Genomic DNA, 24,713 nt, shown 5'->3' with positions numbered 1-24,713 from the left:
GCGGGCGAGCGTTTTATACATACTTCAGGAACGGCCCACCACATGGCTGTCATGTCATCGTGCAACACAACCCCTCACAAGCGCAGGTCATCCTCCTCAGAGAAAGCTCAACCCAATCCCAAAACTCAACCCCTTCCTCCCCTCCTCTCCCTTCCGTATAACCAGCGGCAAACTGAAATTAACCTCCACCCTCGCGGCCGGATGCGCATACACCAACCCGAAACCCGCCGCAGCACTGGGAAGACTGCCAGTAAGGTCACTCAAAGTTTGTGACACGCTTCTGCCAACATCGCCCTTCCCATCGCCTTGCCTCGCATCTCGCAGCGCTAGTAGACGACCACCGTTGATGAATGCCTGCAATCGGAGGGGTGTTTCTCTGCCCACCCGTGGAAGCGGGAATAGGATTGACGCACCGCCTGCGGCGTAGACGTCGCCGCCTACCGCGTCTTGACCATCTCGTGGACCCAGTCCGGCCAGACGAAAGCCACGGACGTCGGTTGGTCCTCCTAGTTGGAAGCGATCATTGAGACGGCTGGGCTTGGGTGTGGCCTGTCCTTGGAGGGTCAGCGGGCAGAGGATTCCACCTCGAAGGCCAGCGGTGAACGAGACGCCGCTGTCGCCCTCTACTCCGGGGATTGGGACTGGGACAGCGGCTTGCGACTCAAGCTCGAGCTTGGCGAAAGCGACATCTCCTTGGAGGGGCCCAAACCCGGCGACCTCGGTAACACTCTTCAACAGGTAACCCCTAGAAGGCAGCATCGGAACATCTCTCGAGTCCCGTGTCCATGTATGAGACAAACTTGACTTGAAGCTGTCTCCCGCGTCGGCACGAACAGTCGGGGAAGCAGTCTCCGCCAGACCCGTCACCTGCCGCCAAAATCCACTGTACGCAAAGTCGTGCCGGCTGGTAGGAGAAGTCTGCCATAAGAATCGACCCTGACCTCCCCGTAGCACCTCCTCATGCGACGCGAACGGCTTGATGGTGCTCGACTTCAGCGCTCCGATTTCCAGTCTCAGATCCGGATTGGATAGTATGGGAGTATCAAACGTCGCACTGTATGCATTCCGTGTTCTTGTACCCAGACTGGCATTTCCGTTCAGCCTTTCTCCACCTCCGAATAAATTCCGCAGTACGACATTCAGGTATGCACTCCCTTCTGAGCTGCCGGCTTCGGTGCCAGTCTTGATGGTATATCGGCCTCGTTCTTTGGCGGTGATGTACACGGCGTGGTCGGTGGGTGATGTGCTGGGATCGGTCGGTTCGGCGCGGTCGATGTAGGTGGAAATGGGCTGCTGGAAGATGTCCAGCCGGTTCAGTCGGTCGACGGCGCCGGAGATTTCGCTCAGCGCCTCGCGGAGGGTGTAGTACTCGGCATTCTGGCGATTGTGCGAGAGGACTGGGTTGAAGATTCGTTCGAGGAAGCCGTGCCGCGTGTGGGTGGCGTGCAGCACGCGGATGGAGGAGATTGTCACGGGAGCGGTGGAGTTGATTGAGAGGAGCTCATTTTGTCGCTGCTCGGCCTTGAGGTTGAAGGCATGGATGCGTTGGCTGAGGTTCTTTTCGCGATCTTCGAGGATTGATGGCTCGATCGGTTTCCGCAGCTTCTCGAAGACCTGGAAGGAATGTCAGCGTTAGCACGTGCTGGTTAGAGATTGCTCCAACGTACGCTGCCCTCCAGTGAGGAAGAGTCGGCCATTTATCATTTATGCAACAAAGGACTTGTAGCAGCTTGCCCTTGCACAATCCAGTGAGAGCTGTCGATGCGGCATGTGGTCTGACCAGAGCGGGCCGTCGATCGCCGAGGTTCACCCGGTTTGCGATCAGAATGGAGAAATCGCTGCTGTTCGTCTTCGTTTCATTGAAGACTGAACTTGGTGCGATCGCTCGATTTCAATGTAATCCGTAGCACAGACGCTGTCGATTTCCATGATTCGCGAAGAGCATGGGACCATGCGTTTCCCGGGGTCTCGAGGACAAGTCCGCTGGACAACCTCATATACCTCAGACTGACCTGGCCTCAGATCGGCGTACTCTTGAGGTGCAAGTACTGCGAAGACAATCCGGGAAGGTCACATGTACGTCGCGGAGATTGTACAGAGAGCACACGTCCTCGCGAGTCACCAATACGCATGAGGCCTCACAACAGTATTTGGCCGACAAGTTCCAATTTAACCCAATTACATACACCACCTCATAATCATTCACACCCCACGTCCCGCAAGATCCCAAGCGTCAGGCCAATTTGACAAACCGCAGTCCCTGCGCCAAACACTCTTACGCAGCACATGTCCAATCCAGTGGACATGACAGCTCGCAAGAGTGCCCTTCACTGATCAGGCAAGCGTGCAGCGAAAGGAAAGCGACAGGCTGGTAAAAGCTGAAAAGAAGAATCAAAAATCAAAGCGGCAACACACACAAGACAAGGAAAGGAGATTTTGCCGTCAAGGCAGTGGCGATCAGCTCTGGCCCATCCATCCGAAACCAGATCCTGTGCGGAGCGGCGTGCGGACGTGATGGACCAGAGTTGATCGAGCGAGCAGAGCGGATGTTTTTGTTGTTTTTCTTTTCCCATTCTCTGTAAAAGGCATGCAACAGAAGGACAGAGCCCCCGTCAAAGCCAGGCTCCAAAGTTGTCCTAAGAAGCGCCAGGTTTTCCGTCGTTGTTCCCGGAAAACCGTACTGCGAATGCAAGAAGGAAATTTCCGAGCAATTTTGAAAAAAGTGGCGAGTCGTCGAGCGGACAATTTGGGCTCGTGGCGATGGGAGGTGAGATTCGATCCGTGTGCAATGCTTTGGAGAGAGTTGAGGGATAGGTTTGCTTTGATTCATTCGCAAGATGGACAATCACTTGGCAAGATCGGGGGTTCGGCCGGAGCTGGAGGTTTAGAATGTCAGACGGCTGGTCAATGATGATATCGTGCGACTTACCCGAACTCTACGACGTCGTCGATGTGGTTGCACATTGCAACGAACCTGCGAAGTGTGGTCAGCCTGAGCTCTCGATATCAAATACATCTCCGCTCTCCCGCGCAAACTGCACATTCCAAGCTACTGAGGTGCAAGTCGTACAGTGCAGTTCTAGCAGGATCACTCAGACTACCATCAAGTCACTCACAAGTCAAAGAACATCTGCGTGTCGCCCTTCTCCATTTCCATCTGCATGGTACCGCTACGCTTAAAGGTCTTGCGGCTGCGAATGATCAAAGCAAGGTAGTGCGCTCTCAGGCGAGAGTCGCTGGGTGGCGTGTTTGCATAAGCAAATCGTGCACTGCGCAGAATGGTGGCCACATCAATCCCGGACTGCAGACCCTGCTTACGAAGAGCAAGACGTTGTAGTTCGGGGAGTTGCAGCTTCAGAGCGGTGCAGTAGACGACAGTATCGCGGAGGATAAAATCGTTCACGCCATGGTGAAAGACGGATGCCGACTCGTTGGAGCTACCGGTCTTTTTGGCTTGAGATTCCACGCGAGGGGACGTGGAGATTGGTGTGGTTGTCAGATCTTGAGCAGCGTCCTCGAGCGACCACGTGTTGCGCTTTCTGTCGTGCATCAAACGCGGGTAGTAGTCGCCCTTGTACAGGAACTCGAGGACAGCAGAAAAGATCTCCGGCTCTTCGTCGGGGAGTGAGATGCGGCGCTGGGTGGCAGACTCGAAGAACTGCGCGCGACACGCCTCGGCGAACCAAGGCGATCTCGCGAGCACATCCTCGTGCGCGGCGAACAAGCGCTGATCCCTGCCGACCGCTATGGTGACAATCGCAGAGTTCAATTTCGGCGAACATCCGCCCAGAGAGGGCGATGTCTCCGGACTGGCGGTGTTGTTCAGCTGCTCGCGCAGTCTCTGCTTGGCGTCGTCGCGGAACGACCGCTTGGAGATCTTCCTCGCCTTGCCCGCTCGATCCTTCGGGGTGATGAACGATCGCTTGAACATGGTGAGGTTGGATGAACCGGGCGATGCGATCGGTCTCGATGCGACGCGCGTGTCGGTCTCAAACGAAAGATGGGTGGAGTGAGTCGGGAAATGAGTGTGGAGGGTTGAAGGTGGAGGTGGAGGTATCGGATATGCCTCTTCGATCGCCCGCTACAATGTGGAAGCCCAATCAAGGGTTTGGATGTTGAATGTAGCGGTGACGGGAGGAAGAGGGAGGCGAGGGCAGCAGCTCAATATATACCTGTGCCCAGGCAGGCGGCAAGGTGCACGCGCCTTCCTGACGCGCCTCCACCAAGCTGAGCTGCCGGACAAGGATCAGGATTCAGCGGTATCATGACTGCTTGGCTTGCAGTATCGCCGGGAATAGCTATAAGGTAGAGGAAGGCCGTGATTAGTGTGCTATAATGCCGTAGACCATCAACAAATTGATGTTCAGGTCCGGTGTTTTAATCCATTTCGACTCCGAGATTAGGTCCATTCAAGTTGTTTCGTTTTTAGCGTCATACGGTAGCTCTCGGCGAGCGGGGCAACAGCAAATGTGCAGCCTCAGGCTTCCAAGGGTCCACATCGTCAAGGTGCCGTGCCGTAACGACCGTTGAAAGAAAACTTCCCTTCACCTCACGGGACCTCACTCATCCTCTTCAACTACTTCACCAGCGTAGTCGCACTGCCACAAGCATCGCATACTGGACTTATCATCTACCGCTTGGCATTGCTCGAGCTGTTTCGTCACAGTGGAAGAGATGCAGGCTAAGATGAATCACTCCCCCCATCAGGGTTGGGACACGGAATACCATCGAGATGCTGCCGTCATGATGGATGGTCTCAGGAGTGTTCAGAATCCGGCTTCATCTAGATCGGGGTGGTGAGGGAGCAGGCACTTGAGGACCAGCAGTCTACTGCACGAAGTCGTCAATAGCCTGATGGGTGTACCGGCGGATTGCTCGTACGGCGATACGTTGGTCTCGAGCGGACTGGATGAGGTACTACGGCCAGAGACGATGCTGGTGCTACGACACTGCGACTTTGATGCACGGCTCCAATTGCACAAGGAGTTCCACTACTAAGCTTTTCAGTGGCGGCATCGCGAAGCGCAATGGACTCATCCGGATGCCAAGATTTATCGTGGAGCTATGGTAACACTCGCCGTATAATCTCCGCGCAGGACTGCCGGCCAGGGATTGTCTCTCGTTGCCGCGTTCAGAAGGTAGTGGAATCGAGCACATCTGCATCATGCTGGATAGCACTATTCGAGCTGCTTCGCTACTGTACAGGAAATGTAGGAGAAGATGAATGGCTTCCCACATCAGGCTTGAGTACAGAGTACTACCAAGATACCGCTGTGACGATAGACCGCATGAGGAGAGGTGAAGATTTGTTCGGCCGGCCTGGAGATTTGTATAATCGGCTTAGAGACAATCAGGATGTCCCGGAGTATTGTCTTGAAGCAGGACAGGAAGCACGGCAATTTCAAGGACCGCGTGTGAGCGCATCGAAGTGGTAGCCGTTGCTGCGAGTTCATTGTCATGATAACCAAGAACTGGACCAGTCCGGCCCTAATTATCTGCAAATGGCGACCAATCTGATGCGTTTATCTGCTGTATATGCTGGATCGGGATGGCAAGGGAGCAGGATTTGAAGACCCGCAGTCCGCTGCTAGGCTTCCTTAGGGGGGACGTTGACGGCGTGTCACCGCACAAGTCCTCGGGCCGCAAAGGGAAGAGGGTATCCGCGGCGTGAGATTGTTGGTCTGGAATCGTCTGCCTGCGATCATTCGACAAGAGCTATACTCTCTTCCTGCTCCGTGTGATCTCTCATATACCAAAGGCAAGGCCATCTCGGTCTGGCACAGATCAGAGTTCAGCCAGCAGATTGAACGGTATGATGTTGCAACTCCGGTTCATGGCCGGCTGCAAGCGGATTGGACTGGCAAAGCAGCCACTCCCGTCCAGACTCTCGAATGTCAGCACTTGGGCTTCGGCCAGTCGGCCACATGGACCGACCGCGGATGAGAATTACCTCCGAGAGAGACGAGCGGGCTCCTTTGCCGGTCCAATACGGCTCGTCAACGATGCTGCTTGCTCCGCGGAATCGTCGCTGACTTCACATTCCTTGTTGGAGCTGTGCGATCGGCAGACTTCAATTTCGGCCAACTGCGGTAATGATGGCGAAACGATAGCTGACGCGGCACCATGAACACGCTGTTATACCCTTGTCGGCCGCTTGAACGACCGGGTGCAGAGTCTGCAGACCAAACCGATCGATGATTCCTGTGCCACTGCAGATCGCAAGGCTGAATGGACAGTGCGCAGCATGTCGGCACAGCGGAGTCGTCACGTCTGGTTGTAAGGTCAAGGAAAGGGCTAAGCTTCCATTATTAGTTCTACTTATCTGCGAACAGGCATTCACAGACCATGCTCGATCCGACGCCGCTTACGTCGATTCGACGCCAACCACTAGGAGTGTTCAAGACGCCATGATTTCTCGATCGATCTTGTGAGTCGAGCTTCTCGATACGGGCGTACACGAAGCGTCAACGTTATGCTCAATCCGATCCTCACACCTATCGTGAAGTGTCAGGAATGGGTCTCCACCTGTACGAGTGGCGCAATTTTGTAAAAGAAATCTCCAGAGCATCATCGCGAGCGAGTGTGCATCAGGTAGTGTGGCGTACATGAAGCCAGAGACCAAATGCTGTAGCCTGTCGTGCATTCCCTGCGATGTCCTTCCCAACGGCCAGTAGAGCATTTTAGCAACGCTGTCAGGACATCATACAGCGAGCATACAGCGGCCGAAGATGGTCAAGCGCCTGCCAAGAGTGGCCGAAAATGGACGAAAATCAGAATCTGCTGTCATGGCCGCTACACTCGCTGTAGCGGCCATAACAGCACGGATTCGGACACGACAGCAGCAGGAATAGTATAGCGCATTTGAACAGCTAATAATGACTCTGCGGCCGAGCTAAGTACGTCTGCCCTTAGCCGATTTTGTCGCAAAGGCATTTGCCAGCAACCCCTCCGGAGCTTGTGCTGTTACCTCGCTGCATGCTGTCCTGACAGCGTTGCTAAAATGCTCTAGTCTTCCAGCACCGATGTTTGACCCAGGTAGGATTAAGGCATGCCGTAGGGCTAGCGGATCGAACCATGAACTGGGATCAGGGAAGCACTTCATTTCCCGGGGAAACCAATGCCATCTGACCCATGTTGGGGAAGAGGGGCAGCCTTCAGCACGGCTGCCACCTCATCATACGCACGGCGAAGTGCGTTCGAAGTTCGAACTCTCCTTTTGAACCTCGTCCAGCCGTCGGAGGCACAATCACCCTTTCAAAGCACCGCAGTTTCGTCCAGCTGGCGAAGACCACGCGTATCAATCGCGATCTCACTTCCAAAGATCATCCTATCAAGACACGTTGGCGCTCATCCAGGAACTCTGGCAATGAGACCCATCATCACGCTCTTCGCCATAGTCTTCGCCGGTGCTCTGGCAGACCAGCATGTACACGTACACCATGCGCAACAAGGAACACATCTACATGTCGCTCCAGTCTCATCAGAGGGGGACACATTGCAATGTGTAAGTCGATCCTGAGAACTGATCTTGATGAGACCTTTACTGAAGAACACACCAGTCTTGCGGCGGTCCAGACTGCGGTGGTGTGAGTGTTGGGAGATGAGAGCCACGCGATGGAGCCAAATTGTCGTACTGACCCATGCTCGCAGACGGTGAACGGCGATGTTGACTTTCCGTGTCCGGTGGTGAGCTTGCCGAAACCGTGAGGGATTGAGCTTGATTGGAGGTAGCGTCGCAGGAGTAGGTTGTGTTGCGATCGCTTGATGAAGCACCGCAGGAAGGGTTGTGCTGTCGTGATGTGCTTTGCATCTGACAGCGAGGGTTTGATGTACTGGGCGTCACCTAACATGATATTCCTGAAGAGGGCAGGGCAATGTTCAGCCGTTCTTGTTGGATTTCACAAAGGTACGCCCGTATCTGCAGAAGCGAAGGTGTCGGCGAGCCGATGAGGAATGCGGATAGTAGTCCGCGAAGGACTGCCGCGAATTGCAGTGTGCTCACCGTCGTGTCATCTTCGATAATCCAATCTCAAATCGATGAGATTCATCTTCGATATTTGTTCGGCCCGTCTAAGACACAGCACACGAGGTGATAGCTCCTTTGGCACAGAGAGATATGACAAAGCAGCCTCAGAAGACTGCTGACGATTGCATCGGGGTAGATTTTGGAAACTGAGTGCATCTGCTGTCGTTCCACTAACTCATGTCATGGTCCCCAGGCCTAGGGCCGAGGTCGTGTTAGATTCGGTCCCAACGGAAAACAATACTGCTCGACTGACGGTCCACCCAACTCGAAGAAACCACCCACGCCATGGAACGCAGCATACAAGGCGGCGGCTCCACTAGCGCGGAGACACGCGGTGGTACAGCCGGAGAAGGACAGCGACACCGAGGGCTGTGGGGTAGGTCTTGGATGAGTGACTGCATCTGCTTTAATTCCGCTAACCTATCTCTTTTCCAGAAGGTCCAGGGCCGAGGTCGTGCTAGAGTCGATTCCGACGGGAGACGATACTGCTCGACTGATGGACCACCCAACTCGAAGTCGTCTTAAGAGTATTTTCTTTCTCGGAGCTTTCATTCGCAGAGGGTTTCATGGCACGAGACCATGGTCGCGGGAGGGTCTGTATTCGCCGTATCAAGAGCATAGACGGTGGCCGAAATGGTGCAATGGCGCTTTCAATTGGCGAAAACCGGAGGAGTCGATCATCTGTTTCATTGCTCTGTGTGTTGTGTTGGATAACCCTGTACCAGCTCTCAGCCAGACAGAGCGACACATCCACTCTCATGTCTCTCCAAAGACAAAGATACCTTTGCCGCTCCTGTATCCATCCAGCGTTCCTTGTACCGCATCGACCAGCTCCTCTTGCTTTGTTCCTCTATCCCATTTGACCGTCTGCATCGGCACATCCTTGAAGCGCCCCTTCTTTGTCAGGTCCATAACCTCCTCCACGCACTTCATCTTCTCTTCCGGATTGGCATCGCTCCATCGGCTGACCCAGAAGCCCTTGAACTGAATGTCCTTGAAGATGAGCAATCCCATTGGTAGTGTGACCGGCTGTTTCGACATGGCTCCGTAGGTGACCATCGCACTTCCCGGCGCAAGGAGCTTCGCCATTGAATTGACCAGCTTTCCTCCCACGCAGTTCAGCCCAAGTCTTACCGGCTCTCTCCCTCCATTCGTCAATTCCTTGACTCTATCTTTGAACTCCTTGCCGTTCAACTCCTCCTCGGTGACAACCACATCCGCTCCAAGTCCTTCCAGCTCCTTCACCAGCTCTTCATGTCCCGTCTCCCTCTTCCTCACAACATTGATACTCCTCATTCCCCACAACTTTCCCAACTGAATCGCCGCCCTACCGACACCAGAGTTCGCACCATTCTGCACGAACCATTCTCCCTCCTTGACCGTGCCAAAGTCCTTCAGCATTCTCCACGCCGTGCACGGATTGACGCTCACTGTCCCAACTTGTTCCGGCTTCAGCCCGTCTGTGTTCTTCACCACTGTGACATTGGAAACATCCGTCTGCGCGTGTGTTCTCCAGGTGCCGAAGCCTTGTTTCTTGAAGATCACCCAGTCTCCCTTCTGGACGCCTTTGACATTCCCACCTTTTGCGATGACCTTCGCTACGCCCTCATTGCCGCCAACAGCGATCTTGTCCGGTGTTCCGAGGGAGGTAGTCCATGTCGGAGGTGTAGGATAGACGCCTTGGATTTGATTGATGTCCGCGGGATTGATCGGCGAGGCGAGGAGTTGGAGAGTTACGAGATTGCCGGTCGGAGGCGAGATCGAGTGGGAATGTAGGCGGAGGACGTCCTTTGGCTCGCCAGTGTTCGGCAGGATGAGGCATTTGGCTTGTTCGTAGCCGTAGGCGGAGATGGAGCGCCGGCTGCTTGGCAGGACTTTGGGGGCGGAGCGGAGGAGAGTACGGGGAGTGGCAGTGAGGAGATTCCAGGAGGACGCCATGATGGTAGGGACTGTGAATGAAATAGAGGAGAGGAGTGTAGTCGGCATGAATTGTTTGAAGGTGGAGCTCTTCTGCACGATGACAGCATCGAGCGGAGGAAAGCGGAGACGGCTCCGGTCGGGAAAGGACGACTCATTCACTTCTGAACCACGCTAGAAACATACCTTAATCGGACGACAAGCGTGGCTAGATCTCTGATACGACCTGCTCAGCATATCACATCATTCTTCCTGTTCTTCTACAACAAAAGAGAAGAGCGACCTCCAACCACCGATCCCACCGCCAAGCCCGTACCTTGTCCGTGGATGCATCGACAAGGCTGGGCATATCGCCGCAGCAAGACGATATAGCATCACAAAATCTACGGCTCGCCCATCCGGTCTGGCTCTACTCACACAATCTCATCTCGGTCTGCATGATCAGCAACACATCCGTCACAATATGGCCGCTGCCCGCATACTAAGCTTACACACCACGGCCTCAGCAACGCATTCCTCGTCAAACTCCACAAAATGTCCCTCGCGGCCCGACCTCTCTGGGCTGGATGTCTCTGGTATGAGCGGTCTGATCTGCGCGACATCGATCCAACCTGCGGTCCTGCAGATCTCATCGTGCTGCACGCCAGATCGGCCTGTGCGGATACTGGACAACTGCACACAATACTGCGAAGTCGACTCCACGCCCTCATCGAACCAGTTCGAGATCTGTCTTCGGAATCTGAACGGAGGGAAGATATTGCCTAGTGTGTGTACAGTTTACCAAGACCGTGAGTATCGTCCTGTTACCGATGTGCACGTTCACGATGGTGGTTGACATGGCAATGCTTGAGAACAGTCGTTCCAGTACCGCCATATAGTCTTTCGACAGTCTCTCTGGCCATTGTTGGCGGACTAGGATACCTAATGATCCTGACGTATGTGCTGCTATGGCGAAAGCGGGAAAGCGTAGCCAAGCAAGCGTTGAAGGAGGAGAATCAGCAGTTGCGAGAGGAGAGGAACTCAATCATTGCATTTCAGCAACCAGACTACGGGACCGTCGAGGACAGAGGCAGGTAGAGACTGAAAGCACAGGGTGTCGGACAAGATTTTAGGCAGACATATCGAAGCGTTCGAGATTATGGGCAAGACACCATGACTTCCTCGACCGGCCTGTGTTGACCTTCAAGGAACTTTAGCATATGCGCCTCGAACAGGGTGTCGTTGTTATATGAGACCACAAGACATCACGTCAAGTTGACGAGCACAGTGGCGCGAATTGACTGAATACAGCAGCGACCGCACTACAAGTTCCACCACCATGAAGACCGGGGGTTTGAAAGCAAGCAAGCTCCGTGACCACCGTACCGCCACCGCCATTCGGCAATGTCTCCAACGAAGTTTTCCTCCAATCCGGTCTTGCCGCCTGCCACCAAAAGGAGGAGGGAGAGCATCAACCTCCAGAATTTGTCGATTCGTGACTGCCATCCTGAGCGTCGGGCAGTCCGAGGTCGAATGCGCTGAGAGAATCGACATTGTACGCCAGCAGAAGAAAAGAAATGCAGAGCGCATCATCGAACGCTGCATTTTGCCTCATGCTCCAACCAAACCACCGCAACAGAATTGAAGATATGACATCGCCTGACCATGCTTCACCGCGTTTGCTCTACCGACCATGCTCCAATGATTGAGATTCGCCTCCTTGAGTCATTGTTCTTGGTGTGGTATCGGATTGCTGCTTCAGGAGGGAGGCGAAGTGGGATGATAGTCGCCCACGTATTGTCCGTTCTTGCATTTCCAGACCGCGTTGTAATTCGTGACATCGGTGCCCGAGAAGTCCGGAGATTTCGGGCCTGCCCAGTCGCAGTAAGATGGTGTACTATATCTCCAGATTAATTACAACGCCGATTTGCGACGTTTGGTATACGAGACGTCGGTTCTAAGGCAGTAGTGAATAGTTCTGACTGTGCGTCGCCTTCTAAAATCCCCTGCGAACGGATCCTTTTACGCAGAAGCAAGACTTTTATCGTTACTGTCGTCGCCGAGTACGCGTATCTTATAGTATCGCCTAGGTATAATTTATACTGCTGTCTCTCATCGAAAGCCTAGTATAGAATATACGTAGTCTATACTATAATATTTCCGAGCGATTCTACCGACGACGACGGCGATAGTAGGAAACATTCTCTATAATCCTAAACAGGAAGTTTATCTTAGGAGGAATATAGGACGCCGCTCTCGATCGAAGCAGATATATAGGCCTTAGCAAACGGTCTGGAGATCTACCTATCGACGAAAATACCAAAATCGCAGAAATCGAGAAATCGACGTTGTAATCAATTTGGAGGTATGGGGCGCCATCGTAAGACATCGTGCCATGTTCACAAACGTCGACGATGTGAAGGGAGGGATCTTGGCGTGAGATGATTTCTCTCCAGACCTCGACGAGAATGTCATGCGACGAGCCGTGTACCTGCACACTAGTCAGCAAAGGTAGTCCTGAAAGAAGAATCCGGCCGGGGAGCCGGGTCTCGGACTTACAGAGCATGTGCAAACAGCTTTGTCGGCGTTACAATGAGGGTACCCGTTACGGCGGACCGCATCAAGTGCGATGTTCGCAGGATCGTTCGTGAGCGGAATGTTGCAGGTGTAGGGCGTGTAAGGAACAACGCCCTTTGGGATGCATGTAGTATCGTCCGGAGGTGTGCAAGCCACAGGTGGAGTGTCGTCTCTGCGCAGCAATGGCGAGACGCTGCGCTTATCGTTCTCCACACCGAGCGACAGTCCTCCCTGTATGGTGTCGGCGAGTACCACAGCTGGAAGGGCAGAAGCCATGAGGAGAATGGCGTGTGAGAAATGCATGATGAATTGATTAATGAAGGTGAAGACGACAAAGATGATGAAACTGATGGAGACGAATGTGGACGATCGAGTCCATCAGATGTGTCGCCTGCCCACTTCATGTATTGCTCTGCCCGAAATGAGCTCTTGTCGACCCACCGGCACTTCTGAGTGCCATTTGCAGGAATTGCTTCCGTGGACCGTGACCTTTCCGGATTTGCCTGTACGGTAATGTCCGGGACCTGCACCATGCTCTCCGTCCAGGTAACTACTGACCAGGTCACATCCTCAATGCAAGCATCAACTCTCCTTTTCATTTCCAGCCCCTAGACAGGTCACGAAACTGCCATCCACCTCGTAATAGCCCGATGTATCCGAGCTAATGCAAGTATCCGGGGTGACAAAGAGCTGACTGAAAAGGGCAGTACTGGAAATCCCGGCAGCAAGCGCGGGGATACCGCACACGAGGAGAGTTAAGACACACTGCTGTGCGGACACGTATCCCACAGTGATGCGATGCTGAGCCGGGCAGACGGTCAAGCATAATCCTTGCTGCGATGTGACCACGTCGACATACCCTTTGCACTGTCCTATCGTTTAGCGTGGTTCGACGAAGATCGAAATACCTGTACGAGGTGGAACTGCAGTCGCATGCTCGAGCTCTTGCACTCCCATGTTGACGTAATGCTTCCTGTACCTGGAGACGGTCTGCGCCTATTCTATGTGGTGGTCCAGAGAAGTGCACGGGGATGTGAAGCCACGCTAGCGATGCCACTTATTCCCGCAATAGTGTGATGACCATAGCATCGTCTCCTAATTTGCACTGCTCAGTCTCTCGACGTATACTCGGGCGCAGATCGAGTCGACGCTGTAGTTCTTTGACCCAGACAGTCCTAACGCTTTCGAGCGAGTGCTGTCAGTGCTTCCTTGCAGAGAACCTCAACAAGCATGAGTACAGGCGGTCGCGTTTATCAGCCTGGCAATTTGGGCAACCCCGAGCGCTGTCCCGGTGCTTCGATTGTCTGGCCACACTCTTCTTCGCTGTGATTTGCAGCGGATCAGCGCATCTGGAAGGTCACCTCGTTTGCGGCCTTCAGGGCATGCCTGCGGACGCATCACTCCACCTCCTGTCAATGGAGCCATGAACCTCAGCCCGGTCAGACCATGCGGTCACACACGGTGTCATGTGTCAATCACGGTGTCGGCTACCTGGCGGTGCACTGATTGAACTCGCAGACGCAGCAGGTGTCGGCCGTAGACCTGAGCCGAAGCCGAGATGGTGCTTTGGAAGTGAGCGCATAGGCTTTTGTCTTTTTGAGAAGATTGAGGGCGGCAGGAGGGTTGCTCATCCCAGAGTCCTGGAGGTGTCCGTGGGCAGGCAAGATTATTGGCAATTTGGAAATCCCGAACGCTTCCTGGTCTAGCCTTCTCCCCTGTCTCTCGGATGTGATCTTCGGTGTGAGCACACATCTGAATGGTCTCTAGGGTCCGCAACTTCCTGGTAGTTGGGAAATCAGGTCAGGCCGGGATCAGATACTACTAACAACTCCGACGTGTTCGCATGATGATGCATCATAGGCGTCAAAAAAGTGGAGACGGTCAGTGCGAGCCATATTGGATGGGGCGTTGGCTACCTTACTCCGTCCACGCGCTGTAGGTAGACGAAGTAGCAGTCGGTCGTGTATATGAGCAGCATCTCCTACCTCTCATCTTTCTCTCTTCTTCTTCCAACAACTCAAGCCATCTTCACTCCAGCAAGCAAACACTCCAAACTTGCAACATCTTTGTCGTTGTACCATCTCGCACATTCAACCCCACCCACAATCCCTCGCGATACAGGTTCCTTACTCGCAACAACAAACATGCAATTCACCACTTTCTTCGCCCTCGCCCTCGCTACGGCCACCGCAGTGGTGGCCTTCGACGGGCAGTGCGCCGGCAAGAAAATCAACGATCCCTGCACTCCATATCACTGTGATCAACCGCACGGCAAACCTGCAAGGGATTGCTTCACCGTCAAATACACCTGTCAATAGTAAGTATACATCTCAACGCACTCTCTCGTGAGCTATCCTTGTACTCACTCGCCACAAGCAACAGCAAAAACTCCATCGTGTGCCAGTAGGCTACTGCCGTCTGGACATCGCCCTCACATCGCCCTCTGTACATCGCCCTCACATCGTCCTCTGGATATCGCCCTCTGGACGGCATCGGACAGTGATGGAGGGTGAGACAAGCTTACTGGATGCGTGGTGGGAATGGGAAGATTCATGTGGCTTTTGATCTGGGTCTGGTGTTTCGAGACAGTGGCGGTGCCCGCGGTGGTGGAACAGGAGGAAGAGAGGAGGGAAGCGAGATGGATATGACCACTTTTCTTCTTGAGGCATTCTTGTTCTTCTGGATCCTGTGCACGTCGGCCAAGGAAGGAAGTATGGCATGGGGCACGGAACAGCATTGAGTGCCTCGTATCGATTTGTTCTCTTCGACTCGCTTTTGTTATTGTTGTTGCTGCAACTCGTATACGACAGGTTGACGCGATCACCGCTCTCACCGCCCTCATCGGCAGCACCACCTTCCTCGGAGCGACACCGTCTCGCATGGCTCGATAGACACCGCACGCTTCCACCGTCCACCAGCGGTAGAGCCCAGCTTAGAATCTCCATCAGAATCGCTTGGTGACAACACCTTAGCATGACACCTCGAGAACTGGAGCAAGAGAGCTTAGGTCTGCGCCCCGAGAAGGATCGATGCATACAGCTGAACATCGGCTTTCGCTGTCGCCAGCATAGCCACAGCAGCTTTCACAGGCAATGCCCCAACAACAACTGGCGTGCGCTTTCACGAGAGCTAGCAGCAACCTCTCCGGCATCAACACCTTCGGAGACTGCTTAGTCGTCCGCCATCGTTTCGCCGGCACCAACGCCAAATCGTCATCGTTCTCGTGCCTCACCAGTCGGTCGCACCACATGGCAGTCTCAGCTCGAATCGCTGAGCTCTTGATTCATGACGCTGGAGCAACAGCTCATTTTACAGGAGGTGCTGTCATCGAAGTCACCGCTGTTTGATGCCATCTTTACACCAGTGCCCATCACCGCTACGCCAGCGTCAAGTTCGCCATCCGCTGTACCGGCAGTAGCCTCACCGACCATCGCACCGACGAGTGCTTTATCCACCCCGTTCCTCGTCAGCTTCGACACCGCCACCTTCGATCCCTCAGAAGCTGGTCAGCCGTGGTGTGGAATTGTGATGGTGATATCTCGAACTCAAGGCAAAGGATGGGAATCTGGACGCTCTGCCCGTGCAAGCGCAATGCAGAGGAAATTATGGTGAGCATCGCCGAGACGTTTCGAAGTCGAGCGGTAGAGCTAGCCATCTCTTGTTGTTTGCTTCTCACTTCGTCTTCCAGTCCATGGTATGGTGCGGTGGAGAATTCTTTGCCATGTCGCGGCGTTATCGTCTCCCATCTTTCTCCCGAGGGTTGGTTCCGTACATGGCGCTCACGCTCTGCAAGCAAAATTGAAAGTGACATTGATCTTCGTTCAACATCATCGACCTCGTCGTCAGGCAGAGCTTGTTGCAGGAGGCGGAAAAGAAGAACAGGAAAATGCAAACCGGTGAACTATCTTTCGGGCCCCGCTTTCGTGCATCCTCCTCATGCACCTCACCTCTCCTCTCCTCCGATGATATCCGAGTGTTCAACCGACATTGTCTTGTACGAAAGTGATGCGAACCACAAGTCGAAGGCCTGACCACAGCGCTGCATTGCTTGCTCCATTGACCCCTCCTCTCTTGCCTCCTCGCCTCGTCCAGAACTCCACCGCAAGAGGCGAAGCATGAATGCAGCTGTGGAAGCAGTTCTCTGAAAGATGACCAGGTCACATCCAAACAAACCAAACTCCCTGTAATGCCTCCCTTCCTCTCCCTCCCCTCTCTAGCCACCCGCTGCGAAACCGCCGCCTCCGGGCTCGAAGTCTTCCGTCCCCACATTCCTTCCCGCCTCATCGCATCTCTCCTCAGCGACCTCTATGCCCTCAGTTCCGTCTTGCAAAGAATCTCCACCCTCGCCAATTCCCACACCTATGGTCCGTCATTCTGGCGAGTCGAAACCGATCTCGATCAAGGACGACGAGCGCTGCAGGCGACGCTAGATGATGTACATGATATGTTTCGCAGGTCGGGGAGCGTGGAAGTGAGGGTCTGTTGGGAGGATGCGGAGAGGGAGTGGGAGGTTGTCGAGGGGTGGGGATTGGGCGAGAGATTAGGAGGTTTGAGGATGTGGTTCGAGAGTTTGGTGGCGATTGTAGAGGGCAGGGAGGGTAGTCCGGTGGAAAGGTTGAGAGGGAGCGTGAATAGGCTTGTCGTGATGCAAAGGTGGAGCGGCGAGGGTATGTGTCGTTCAGGAATATGTCTGATGGAGACGGCTGCTGATGATCTGTTCAGCGTTACCCAACGCAGGGCCGCCAGCTCATCCGCCTCGACTGGTTCACCCGCACATCCTCTCCGAGACGAACACCTCAGTGTCTTCTTCGTCCTACTCTCAGCCAGCTCATCGCGCTCCATCTCCTTCACCGCCCATACTATACCCACCATCGCACTCTCCTCCACCACCGCATCACTGGACAACCCCTCTGCTGACAACCCCTTTCCCTCAAACGCCCTACCACCCGACCCATCAATCAGCCTCTCCTTCCCAGCTGTACGCCGCCCACAATCCCTCCGCAATCTCCCATCTCCGCCGCCACGCCTTCCATCCCACCTTAACATTCTCCTTCGACCAACACTCCCTGACCGCAACCCTCCACCACCGCCACCACGACCACCATGCCCAGATTCTCGTCGAAACCCCTCACCTCACGCACCAACCCTCTACATCCGCCCACGAATCCCTTACGAACCTCAAACTCATCCGCCGGGGAAGTCTGCTCCATTTCTGCCATTTTGATCCCTGGGTGGACGAGAGGGGGAGGGAAGGTGAGGCGAGGTATGAAGTCTGGGCGACGCTCAATTTCCACTCGCATGAGAGGATGGTGCTTTTTTACAGTGCCTTCGTGGCGATGAAAGCGCAGAGCCGCCTTAATGGGACGCCGGAGTCGGTTGGGACGTCTCTGTCGGACGAGTTGCGGGATGGCAGAGCGTTGGAATCGGCACGACGGGGGTTCCACGGTAGTGCTACCGCGAACGTGAGGATGGAAGCTGCAGAGGAAGGAGAAGAGGTGCTGTTTGATGCTACGTTTGTTCGCGCGCCGATGGATCGCAACCGCACGGAAACGTTTCAATGTCTCCGATTGTTGCGGGACCTTCCGTCGGGAGTCATGCGACTTGAGGCGACGCCGCTGAGAGGACCGAGGAGGGATGTGCCGCTTTGGACCAAGTTCATCGATCCTGTAGATGGTGGGAATTGGATCGAGAGGCTCCGACGGAGGGTTGGATTGGGCTGCGGGAGGAGAGACGATGGCGGCGTGGTTGGATTTGTGGATGTAGAGAGCGGCGTATTGCCGGACGAGTGGACTGAACGAACGACTAGAGGAGGCATCGAGCTGGAGTTCGAGGATGAACAAGGTGAATTTCCGATCTTGTAGATTGTTTCCTCTTCGACAGGCTTGCTTCTAATTTTTCTAAAAGCCTCGGACGTCTTCAAGATGTTTTTTGAAGGTGCTTGGGCTGATTTTCTTGCAGATGCGGCCGATCTCGCAAGGTACTACTCCTTCTACTGCATGCCGAATTCGACACGACCGGCCCCTGAGCTATGGCACTGGCAACGCCAGCGAATGAGATAAATTGTTAGAATCGTTGGGATGCGACCCGACGCAGACGGTCTCGACTCCTGACCGACGTGCTCGTTGCCCTCGAAGAAGTATCGTGTCGACTCCGCTAGGCCGATGATCTGTTCGGCTTGTTCGGGCTTCGGAAACATGGTTCTGCTTGTGGCTTCATCCAGATACCCCTGAAGAGAAAAAACGAGGCGATCGACTGGACGATGGTTCATGGGGTATCACGCCGGAGAATGCGATGTGAAGCAGATCCGTTCAAAGAGGATACTGCCACGGAACAGGAGCGAGGAGTAGTAGGCAGATGGACTTGTGATTGATCGATTGAAGGGTGCCTCGATCAAGTCTCCCAATCTGGCAAAGACCGGCCTTGTGCCGATGTTTCATGGAACAGAGATACACGTACATTCGTCGGTCGAATGGCTGAATGAATGAGGTTCATCCGGACGTACTACCGCGTCAAAAACCGAAACTGTGGCCGTCAAGACAATCTTGCATCCACTCCCACCTTGCTCGAGGGACCGGTAGCCCATTTGCTCCCGGCTGACGCAGTAGACTATCTGGCACGTCTCTGGATCAGGGCTGAGCATCAACGCATCTGCCGAATCCTCCCGTGCACCGCCAGTCAGCAGATGGACAGGATCCCGATCGACACGGCACACATGATAACGCATGTGAACGCGTGGTCTCACTCGCGCTGACGTTCATGACTCGGTGATCAGGAAGTGGGCAGTTCCGGGTCTGGTCATGCCCCGGGGGCGGGGAATGAGGCGAGCTCAGGCGATCACTCAGGTGAGGTGATCCGTTGTCAATCACAGCAGGGACATGGAGGTAGACCAGACAGGGGACTCGGGAGTACACGGGGATTTTTCAAATCACGGAAAGCACTTCCCTGCTGGCAAACACCACCAACACGCCAGGATGTTGGATGAAGGGAACTCTGTCTGACAATCCGTGCGCACTTCGGACATCGTGAAAGACAACCGATCTTCTGCCCAAGGTGTCGTAACGCGCACTGGCCGGCCAATCAGAGATGAAAAGTTCTGTTCTTTCGAACGAGGAAAGTGTTCAAGGCACTCCTTCGATGCGGTCTCTCACGCCGTGAGATGATATGCTCAGCGTGCGTTCATGGGTGGATGGACCCTGGACCTGGCGATCCGACTAGTTGCAGCCCATACCCTCGTATCCCGCATGCGGCATACCGTACATGGATGACTACCTTAGTTCTACTCGTAGCGTGTCATGTGATAATGGCCTCCCATTACCAGCAATAATAAGAGCCTCCTCCTCCCAATCTTCCTCCAAGACAGTCCGTCACAGTCTCCATCGCTCCACGATCAGACTTCACTGAAAGACCATTCGGATAGCAGTGAGTCTCCCTCATTGATTTCTTGTCCTTGCTACATCTTGCCTGCCATGTCTTGCTCCTCTCACCTCTGCTCTTCTCAACTCTTGCTCTTCCCATCGCTGACCTTTGCGCTCCTCTTAGCTTCGATCGCAACGTCCGACCAATCATTCAACCATCTTCGAACAAACATCCACGATGAAGGTCTTCGCCATCGTTGCCACCGTCATCCTTGCGATGACCCCAACCGTCACGGTACGCCTTTGGCTCTCGAAGTGGACTATCCTGCGTGGAGCATTTGTTCTGATATCATCCAACCACAGGCTTGGACAGACGTGACTTGTCGCAGAAACTGCCACTGGGGATCCTACAACTAGTAAGTCTGTAGCTGCTGATCCGAAGGCATTACCGTACTGACCTCTGCCGCGCTTAGTTCCGCCAAGTTCAACACGTGCGTATGCTTGTAATTAAGCCTGCGCGGATCTGAGGACGCATCATCGACCACGGCGACATCTACTGGCAACTTCAACAACGGCAAAGAGGCTCGAGCAGGATTACACATATTTTTTGATGGAAGGACGGGAGCTGGCAACAGCGAGGAGGATTGGCCGAGGTGCAGACGGAGGACATCGGAAAGTTCTGCAAGGATAAGAGGAGATTGGAGGAAGACCATTCGTTTTGGTTTCATTGATCGTTGGTTCGCTTCTTTCCACCGGAATAAACTGTTCGCGCCTCTACTCCGGTCCAGCTGCATGACCTCCGCTTCCCATGTTCCGACCAGAAGCGTGCCGTGAGATTTACGATGATCGAGTTGGTCGTCAGATCTCCCTGTCCTGATGGGGTTTCATTGTCACGCCGTCGTTGCGAGGACATGCTCGCTTGCCCAACGAGCACGATCTCCTACCTGTCCAAAGTGCCGCCTGAAGCTATGACTGCTTACTTCGCGACGTAACTACTGACTTACAACAGTTTTACAACTCTTCGGACTCGACCAGATTCCGACTTGAAGGCTTCCGTCTTCTTCACTCCTCCCTTCACCGTCATGGCCCTTGCCGCTCCTGCCCAGGACTTCAATCGATCAGGGTGTCGATCATCTCGAGGCCCGAGATGACAGCACAGACTGCTGCGCTTTCGAACAGGGCATCAGAGAAACCTTCGCCAAGCACACGGACTGGACACGAAAGGGCCGTCTATCCCTCCATCCATCATCACCTCAGCCTTCCAGAAAAGAAAAGAAAAAAAAAAAGTTTTCAGACCATCGGCCGCGCGTCCATTCACCGTCCCAATATCGAGATCCACTTCACAAAACATCCTTGGTCTCCACTCCCATCACCCGCAGGACACCTTATCCAAATCTACCTTGAGAGTACTCCGCACGAGGCTTTGGTACTGTGAGAACGGGAGAGAAGGGCAGAGACTGTGCATTTTATTATCCGATACCAACATTCGCGTCTTCTTCTGCATCAGACCCTGCGAGTACTTTGTTTCTGGAGACGGAGCGGCGGGACCTTGGGGTTGTGTATTTATTCTTTCAATCATCGAAATTTGTCTCGCGTTGCAACTCTACCTTGATTTATTTCAAAGCCGATCCGGACAGCCCGCAGCCCGCAGCCCGCAAGCAGCGAGTTCGGAGTAAGACAATTAAATCCGCCTTCGAATTCCCTTTAAACGAGGGAGATACGTATTTTGGAATCCGAATAGGCTGCCCCTAGCGCCAAATCCCTCGACTCGGGGACTAATTTAAATAGATTCGAGCATAGTATTAAGCGGGACATTAAACGGGCTTAAACGGGACATTAAACGGAATTTCGTAGTATAACCCTAACGCTAACCCTAACGTGCTACTAGTAACCCTACCGTTCTAGCTCGTCGCCGCTTATACGAGGTAAAAGTAAGATACGCCGGTAGTATATAGTATACGCGTAAGCTAGCCGCTAAGTATAAAAGATATAGTTAAGAATAGAGTAGTAGTATAAATTACTTTAGAATAGACTCGATTCGATACTTTCTCGGAAGGAGGGGATTCTATATATCCTTATACCTCGAGTTCCTCCTTCGCCTCTTTATAGGCTATATAGATTATATAGGCGCAATCTAGCTTATTGTTTGTTTGTTTGTTTGTTTGTTCCATTTACGTCCTTTCGGAGTCCAAGACTATATAGGACGGCTTTGCCATAAAGGCAAAGCAGTAGATCTAGTTACAATTAGATTTTTCGGTATTCTTTAACCTTAGGGGAGACCCCGTGCCTAAGGCAATGCTAAAGGACTTTAAACAAATGCGAGACAAAGGAAATCAAACGAGTGTTGCAGCCTAAGGCTACAGAATTTTCGCGCTAAGCTTTTGCAGAATTTTTAGCGGATCCTTCCGCTTCGCATACACGCTACGAATTCGAAAGAGATGTAGCGTAAGGCGATATAGCGCAAAGGCGCAAAAAGCAGCTGTCTAACTCGCTGCCTTCTCTTGTCCTTAATATGCCTTTGTAGAACTATATGCCGCCTTCTAGCGCATATAGCTACGTAGGTTAATCGTAGAGTTATAGATTCCACCGAGTTCTAGCTCTTTAAAGTGCATATATACTTCCTTCGAGGATAACGAAGTCTCTAGAGAAGGGACATGCAATTTCGATTCGGATTTCGAGGAGGTGCGCGTATAGGGCAGAGTAGACTACTTCTTTCTTCTTCTCGTTCGTAGCGTAGAGGGCTATTCGTTCGAATCGTGCTGTTGTTCTGTTGTAGCTCGTGTTTCGAGGCGGATTTCGAGAAGGATTTCGGGCGGATTCGAGAGGTTTTCGAGGAGGTTTCTTCTAGACTGTCTTAGTTTCCCTTCCAAGGAAGGTACTTACGACGGCCACCGCGTGAAGGTGCAGTCTGTTCGGCCGTCTCAATCTAGCTTAAATAAGCTTAAAAGGCCTTAGTAGGGGTATATATACTACTAAGATAGGGGATTAGATACTAATTATCGGTATTTAGCGGAGGTAGATATAATATAGCCCCTCTCCTTACGTAGAGCGTTGCGCTCTAAACGGTCTTACCTCGAGTAAATCCTTTTTAGTATTTACTAAGTTTAATAGCCTAAGGCCTTAATTAGGATCTAGCGCGGCTTTAAAACCTAGGCTTAGATTCCTCGAATTCTTCTCTTCTTTAATAACCTTATATAGACTTAGTAAGTATAACTTAACCCTATCCGATAGCTAAATAGGTCTAAAAGTACCCCCCTAAGGGGCATTTATAGCCTATATAGTACTAACGTAGCGTTTAGTTCCCTTCTAGCCTTATTTTCTACTAGATAACTACGAATTCTATTAAACGACCGCTATTTTTACTAAGCGACCCTATCTAAGACCGAACGAGCCTATTATAGGGTAGCCTACCTCTATCGCGACCTAATATAAGTAATTCGCTACTAATAGTATCTTTAAGGGTAATCTATACGTTAACTACCTTAATAAGCCCTTAAATAAGGCTAATTTAGCCTAGTTCTACCTTTTTACGCGCGAATTGCCGGATAAGTAGGTAGAAGATAATAAGGACAAATATTACTTAAAGTACTATAATTACTCTAACTACGATTGTTTCTAGATATATATATAGGGACGAAAAAGGGGGCGTTTAGGGGCTAATAAGGCTAAAAGATACTAGAATTAGTTAAAGGTAATATTATAAAGGCTAATGCGCTCCGTAAGGCCGCTATTACTACTAATAGTACCGAAGTAATAGCTATAGTAGCTATAAGGGACTAGCGCCCTTTCTATAATACGTAGCGTAACCCCGTACTTTGTCTTAGTAGCCTATATCCTTTTCTACGCTTACCGCGAGGTTTTAGGCTACTTCCTTATCGAACTTGCTATATCTAATATAGACTCTAAACTCTCGTATAAACATTGTTTACCCGTAACATTAAGTTCGATCTACTCGATATAACTCCTTTTATAAGCGATATAACGGACAACAGCGTAAATCCTTCGGGATCCGGTAACGTTAATCCGGAGGAGCCGAGTATACCCGATCTATAAACGTTCCTCTAGTAACTATATATACGTTAACATATAATGTAGGTAGAGCTAGAATATTAGCGGAACGCTATTAATCGGGCGGAAGCCGAGCAGAATATACCGTAGCCGGTAGCCGAAACTAGAGGAGCCTTAGTAGATCTAGCGGCCCCTTCTATAAACGACCTAATTTAAGCACTAACTCGGGCGATCTCCGGTCGACCGGCCGCGGGCGACGACTTAAAACCCTCGGGCCCTAAGGGTTAGAAGCCGGTAGCCTAGGACGGGAAGTCGAGTACTTTCCGAGACTATCTACTACGGCTAAGAAGCTCCTTTCGAGTACGTACCGGCCTTAAACTAACGCTCCCCGACCCGTACTACTAGGACGCTATCTACGACACCCTCCCTTATAAGGAGAGATCTCGTATACGTTATTTCTAGGAGTCGGGAGGAGCAAACGAAGTACGGGACCCTAAGGCTTTCTTTACGCGACTCGAAGAGGTCTTCGGCGATAGTAGAGAGGCCTTAAACGTACTAGAAGAGCTTATAAACCTCTAGCATAAACTTAGTTAGCTATAGTACGACTATTAGCTAAGATTTAACGATCTCCTACTTAGTGCCGGCGGAGCGAGCTAGAAAGACGAGGTCTAGATTAGATACCTAAAACATACCTTTTCGAACCCTACAAAGATATATACTACCTCTATCGCAAATATTAAGGACTATAACGATTATACGGAGGAGGTCGAGCAGGTAATAACTAATCTAGAGGCTACTAACTAGTTTAAGGCTACTAATAAAAAGTAGAAAGAGAAGAATAAGGGTACCGT

At 52.6% G+C, this 24,713-nt stretch overlaps 5 protein-coding genes across 5 annotated transcripts; 1 reads left to right on the top strand and 4 right to left on the bottom strand.

Moving 5' to 3' along the window:
• Nucleotides 1-96: 96 nt before the first annotated feature.
• Nucleotides 97-1,717, bottom strand: MYCGRDRAFT_107817 (uncharacterized protein; the record flags this gene model as incomplete). The annotated part of the gene is made up of 2 exons (XM_003854662.1): nt 97-1,614; nt 1,668-1,717. 2 exons carry the CDS (start codon nt 1,695-1,697, stop codon nt 97-99), a joined length of 1,548 nt encoding a protein of 515 aa, XP_003854710.1.
• A 432-nt stretch (nt 1,718-2,149) lies between these two features.
• MYCGRDRAFT_103011 (uncharacterized protein) lies at nt 2,150-4,119 on the bottom strand (the record flags this gene model as incomplete). The annotated part of the gene is made up of 3 exons (XM_003854661.1): nt 2,150-2,876; nt 2,930-2,974; nt 3,117-4,119. The coding sequence occupies 3 exons, from the start codon at nt 3,929-3,931 to the stop codon at nt 2,846-2,848; spliced, it is 891 nt and encodes a 296-aa protein (XP_003854709.1).
• Nucleotides 4,120-8,782: 4,663 nt separating this feature from the next.
• MYCGRDRAFT_84372 (uncharacterized protein) lies at nt 8,783-9,964 on the bottom strand (the record flags this gene model as incomplete). The annotated part of the gene is made up of 1 exon (XM_003854660.1): nt 8,783-9,964. The coding sequence occupies one exon, from the start codon at nt 9,962-9,964 to the stop codon at nt 8,783-8,785; it is 1,182 nt and encodes a 393-aa protein (XP_003854708.1).
• Nucleotides 9,965-12,034: 2,070 nt separating this feature from the next.
• MYCGRDRAFT_90346 (uncharacterized protein) lies at nt 12,035-12,802 on the bottom strand (the record flags this gene model as incomplete). The annotated part of the gene is made up of 3 exons (XM_003854659.1): nt 12,035-12,045; nt 12,227-12,413; nt 12,482-12,802. The coding sequence occupies 3 exons, from the start codon at nt 12,800-12,802 to the stop codon at nt 12,035-12,037; spliced, it is 519 nt and encodes a 172-aa protein (XP_003854707.1).
• A 3,883-nt stretch (nt 12,803-16,685) lies between these two features.
• On the top strand, nt 16,686-18,558 carry MYCGRDRAFT_90345 (uncharacterized protein; the record flags this gene model as incomplete). The annotated part of the gene is made up of 3 exons (XM_003855763.1): nt 16,686-17,166; nt 17,222-18,340; nt 18,458-18,558. 3 exons carry the CDS (start codon nt 16,686-16,688, stop codon nt 18,556-18,558), a joined length of 1,701 nt encoding a protein of 566 aa, XP_003855811.1.
• Between the last annotated feature and the right edge of the window lie 6,155 nt (nt 18,559-24,713).

This window comes from Zymoseptoria tritici, chromosome 2, assembly GCF_000219625.1.
Source record: "Zymoseptoria tritici IPO323 chromosome 2, whole genome shotgun sequence".
Lineage (NCBI taxonomy): Eukaryota > Fungi > Ascomycota > Dothideomycetes > Mycosphaerellales > Mycosphaerellaceae > Zymoseptoria > Zymoseptoria tritici.
Note: the sequence above shows the minus strand (reverse complement) of the source record. Positions and strands in the feature narration are given on the sequence as shown.